General features: G+C 44.5%; 1 protein-coding gene across 1 annotated transcript in view; it reads right to left on the reverse strand.

Moving 5' to 3' along the window:
- The window catches only part of C2H1orf100 (chromosome 2 C1orf100 homolog), a 6,695-nt gene extending 3,256 nt beyond the window's left edge, over positions 1-3,439 (reverse strand). The window contains exon 1 of the mRNA XM_019613488.2: positions 3,404-3,439. Coding sequence (XP_019469033.1) covers positions 3,404-3,439 — 36 coding nt within the window. The remainder of the gene's footprint in view (positions 1-3,403) is intronic.
- Positions 3,440-5,136: the final 1,697 nt, after the last annotated feature.

Consider the following 5,136-nt stretch of genomic DNA (forward strand, 5'->3'; position numbering starts at 1 on the left):
TCCCGCCGCCGCGCACCGCTCTTTGTCTGCGAGGCGCCGGGGAAGGGAAGCGCGCCCGCCCTCAGCATCTCGCCGCGGCCCCGAGGCGGTGAGCGAAGGGAGGAGGCGCGGAACCCCTGTGTCTGCCTTGGGATTTCCCCCGGGTCTCTTTGTGGAGGCCCTGTTCGCAGAAGGGTTACAAAGTGAGTGCAGCCTGCAGGCAGAGCGCTCCTCAGTGCCTGCATCAAAACAAACGGAGATCCGAGTAGTTTTTTTTTTTTTTTCCCCCTTAATAATTCTCTCGTAGCGATTCTGTGGAGTACCGTAGTGTGAGCTGGAGCTGCGTGCGTTTTTCCTGAAGTTAGAGGTACGGCTACACAAAATGCCCGTGGCACGTGTGGGCTGCACCTCGGTTCTGTTATCTGCCCGCTGCCGCTGGGTGCGCGCACGAAATCCATATTTGATAAATCCGTTTGGGAAAAGAGCGCCTTTCTCCTAACAGTGTGAACACTGAGACGTTGTACGGTCCGAGGAGAGCGGTGCATAAAGCTGGGGTTGTCAAGGCTGCGGCAGTTGCAAAGCAGAGAAATAAAAAAAAAAAACTTGGCAACTTGGAGACGGATTTGGAAGTCAAGAACTACAACTGGTTTTGCAAATGAATGACTTTTCTCATGCGCTGTGTTTACACAAACCAAAATGTGCTGCGGGGCACGGAGCACGGGACTGTTTTTTTTGTCTGCAGCCCTGCTCTTGGGGCAGGCGGTGCCAGGTGAGAGGCACGCGGTGCTGGTCAGGGGAAGGGGAGGTGGTTAGGCTTAATGGATGTGCCACTTTCTTCCAGTCAGCTGAGCAAAGATCAGGAAAGGGGAAAATCTGTGGTGTGATCTTGGTGGCTGTTTCAGCCCTTGCTAACTGCTTGTGGCTGCTGCTGAAGGAAGGAGGGTTTTCTCCCTTCTTTCTTCCGTTTCCTGTTGAGGGCCTCATGCTGTCAGGGCCTCCTCCCATGTTCAGACTTAAATTAAGTCATCAAAATGGCAGGAAACTGTTTTTTTTGTTGGTTTTACTTTCTGCTGTAAGTAAGCAAAACTGACTTGACTTGACTCAGGGGAGCCCAGAAGGGTGTAAGCACAGAGAGGGGTTTCCCAGAATGAGAGGGGAGATAGGGCTGTTCTCTTCCAGCAGTGCTGACTTGTGTGTCATCTCACTATGTGTTGTGCAGGAATACCCCTGATGGTTTTGTTGAGCAAGAGTATGAAGATGACTCTTGTGTGTCTCATAGAAGTACAGCTGGTGAAGACAGGCTGTGCCTCAGTCTGCCCCTGGCTAATGGCAGCTTCCTACAGTCTGTACTTTTGGGTCCTGTCTTCCTGTTGGACTCTGTTCAGCTGTGTAGTTGCTAGAACACCTGTGGGTGAGGCCAAGTATTTCTGTCATGTTCCTATGAAAGTGTGCTACTACAGCTACTTCATTGGCAGACTCATTAGCTGCTATTAGGTGGCTTAGGAAACTGTATTGTATTGGAACTGAAAGTCTGGGAGCTCTCACATGGCTTCATACCACCATGCTTGGTTTTGCGCAGATGTGGGCCATAAAAACAGTCCTGCAACAGAGCCAGTTGTCGCTGACTTTTACAACTCCTGTAAAGGCAATGCATGGAGTTACACTTGCCGTACCTCCTTGTCTCATAGGTGACAGGTGTCCCCATTACTTCTGTAGCTGGCTGCCTGGCTGATGCAAGCTGGGGCACGTGGAACGGGCTGCCTGCCTAGGTACAGCCAGGACACCTAGTGCTGTGGCTGTTCTTCCAAATATCACCATGGCTTTGGAGGTTGTTCAAAGGATGTGAAGTTTTCTTGTTGTGTTTATCAAAATTAGTGATGTGATTTCAGAAACACCAGACTTTTAACAAACAAGGCTAAAGCAAAGACATGCCCAGAGGCTGCAGGTATGTAGTGTTAATGCAGCTGCTCTGGCAACTGTGGTTGTGTAATGATGGCAGTGCCAGGACAGAGGGCTCAGATGCATTTAATGCTAACACATCTGCAATATAGTCATAGTATGTACTGGTTCTTCCACTGTTAAGTTTGAGTAAGAGATACCTAGTAAAATGATACTTTCATTAAGGCAAATACATCTGTGAGACTTCTGCACTTAAACCTACATCTGATGCTCGGAGGCTTACAGACCAAAGCCTGTTTACCTGCTGTCATTTGAACTGTAGCCCAGACAGTAAAATGGAACAAGAATTCGTTTGGGTTTCTGGAACACTTGTTAGGAAAACCGTGCTTTTGTGGTTTTTTATTGTCATAGTTTCCTCTTACTAAGCAGTCGGCCTAGCTGCCCTCAGAGCTGGCAATGTTTAAACATGTATGTTGTGTTTTTGCCAGTTCCGTGGGTAATGGAAAGTTAAAAGGAGAACGTTCATTGTTCTGATAAAGGAACTTCCTACACTGCAAAGTGCAACCAAATTAGGAAATTTGATTACTATGATTTCATTCCTTAATGGATATGGGAATGGGAAAATAATACAAGCAAATGATTTGAGGTAATCATCTTATCAAAACAAAGAGTAGAAAAAAACATATTATGCGTCTCTTATATTACCTCCCTCCAGTGTACCCCTGTACACAATACAGCAAAAAACAAAAAACAAACAAACAAAAAAACCAAACAAGCACCCAACATGCTGTCTTTGCTGCATGATTCTCATTTGTTCATTTCTTCAGCACATTTGCTGGTCACTGTTTTAGCTCTACAGGTAGCTGATTTATTTAGAGCAATACCTCAGAGATGAAGATTTTGGAGTCTTCCAGAATTAAGGTGTGCTCACTGTGCTGGAGAACCCTATCTTCTTGCTGCTTCAAAACTGAATTGAAGCTTCTTACCACATCTTTTCAGCTGATATCAGCGTGGCACAGATGGGAGCAGAAGGATGAGGAGCTACAGCAGTTTCCATCAGATCGGGCACTCTGTAGATAATGGCATGCTGGAGCTCTCCTTTTGTTGAAGTGCTGTGTGCACCTGTGGGCTGTGTAGTGGTCATCACCATGCTGGTAATGTGTGGTGCTGGGGAGAGAGGTCAGTAAAACGAGTTCATTGACCTGCCAGGAGTGAGTGCTTCACAGACTGACTTCAGAGCAGTGTGGGTAGGTGATTACTCCTTAGAATCATAGAATCATAGAATTACTCAGGATGGAAGGGACCTCAAGGATCATCAAGTCCAACTGCAGCCTAACCGTAGTACTCTAACAACCCTCTGCTAAATCATATCTCCGAGCACCACATCCAAACAATCCAGCAACAAGGCATTATTTCAAACAGAAGAGCAGCTGGAACTTCATATGTTAAGAGGAGATGTTAACAGCACAAGAGAACAAATTACGCCTTGACACACGGGTTTCTTACTGTTATTACAGAATCTCACTGTTTTCTCGCGGTTGATGAAGATGCAGTCCTCCATAGCAGCTCAGTCAAATTTCAAGTGTATTTTTTATTTTTCCCTTGCTACTTTCTATATTTAGAAGAGGCGGTCTGTAAATGTTCCCAAAATCACTATTTGTTATTCATATCCATTCTTTATTGCTGTGGAACGTAGAAAACAACAGCGGGTTCTGTGCACTGAAGCAATGTAGCACTGGACCCATCTGTGCTTTCAGCATTTTTCTTCTTCCTTATTGACTTCCCTCACCTGATCTCATATCTCTTCGGGATAGATCAGTCTTTTTTTCTTGACTCAAATGAAGACTTGCGTTATGAGTCCAGTTTCCTACTTGTATGGCATTTTTTTTGAGATGAGCAGAAGAAACTTGGGCTAGACTTAATGAAATAAATATTTTGTTTTATTTGTTAAGAGAAAGTAGGCAAAGAATGATGCTGAATGTTGTTTATACTGAAATTGTGGGATAGGTCGAGTTTGATGGCTACATTGAGCAAGAAAGTAATGATGTATGTGGGGCAATGAATTTACTATCCACACTTTGGTGTTATTTTTCTGTTTACTTTTTCTCAAAGGAGGGATGATTGGCAAGCTGAGGGTCTAAGTAGATTTTTGACAATATGGTTTGAAATGAGAAGCCAGTGGCCCAGTAATTGCAAAGCTACGTTGGGATATGTAATGGAAGTTCAGGATCACACACACTGCTCACCTTGTTAAAGGTGTTTTTGGAATGCCAAGAAACTGCATGAGACAAGAAGGAAGGGATATATGCATCGTAAGTAGTGATGCTTTTTTTGATGCATTTATGGTTTTTCATTAAAGAGTTAAATGGAAGTGTTTACAACCATATGATGCCAAAGCAGCACTGACTTGCTTCTTGCCCAGCTTAGCAGTCACTTGTATTACTAGTTCAGAAATCACCATGGCTGCTCTGAGCTGAAAATTAATGCTGCGATGTGGTGGCAAGAGGAAAAAAAAAAAAGCATGCACACCCACACACCTCTGATAGGGAGAGCTCAAGGAAGTGCATGACTCCTCTCTGAATACAGGCGTAAGATAACATCTTTTTTAAACTAGGCAATTAATTTCTGTTCTAGAGGAGTTAGCTTGAAAGCCGCCTTTGCTCTACCCGGAGGCATCCTGTTTTATGGTAGACCGCTTGGCACTGCTGTGTCATAAGGAAAGACAGTGACTGTTGCAGGTTTTGGGGGGTCTCTTTAGTGTGTATTTTAGTATGTCAGAGCTCCTTTAAACAATTCTGAGTTTAAGGTCAGTATCGGAGCCCTCACAGTATACTTCTAATAGTAATTTCAGTCTGCTTTCCTAATAAATCCTCTTGTGTGCTTCAGCTGTTGGGTGAAGTTGTGGTACTGTAGGCTGGGCAGTGAGGAGGGTGCTGGTGTTGGCAAAGTGTCAGGATTTGAAATACTCCCTTGTCTTGGTTTATACAGATATGTCTTGGTTCATAATAGATTTTAGCGCTCTGGCTACTGTCCTATACAGATGAGTTCTATACACCAACTGCAAATCCTTCTCACCAGAAGGATCAGAAGTAAAGTCCTGTAGGTATTTTTCAGGTAGGTCCTTGAGATCGATTGCAAACCCACGAGCATGGGAATTTCCAGAGTGAACTCATCAGAGAAGAGAGTTCTGGATTGGGATTTTTCCTATAAACATTTCAAGGTGACTTTGTATTGTTTTCGGTCATTTTGGAAAATGAG

This window comes from Meleagris gallopavo, chromosome 2 (genome assembly GCF_000146605.3).
Source record: "Meleagris gallopavo isolate NT-WF06-2002-E0010 breed Aviagen turkey brand Nicholas breeding stock chromosome 2, Turkey_5.1, whole genome shotgun sequence".
In the NCBI taxonomy this organism is placed as follows: domain Eukaryota; kingdom Metazoa; phylum Chordata; class Aves; order Galliformes; family Phasianidae; genus Meleagris; species Meleagris gallopavo.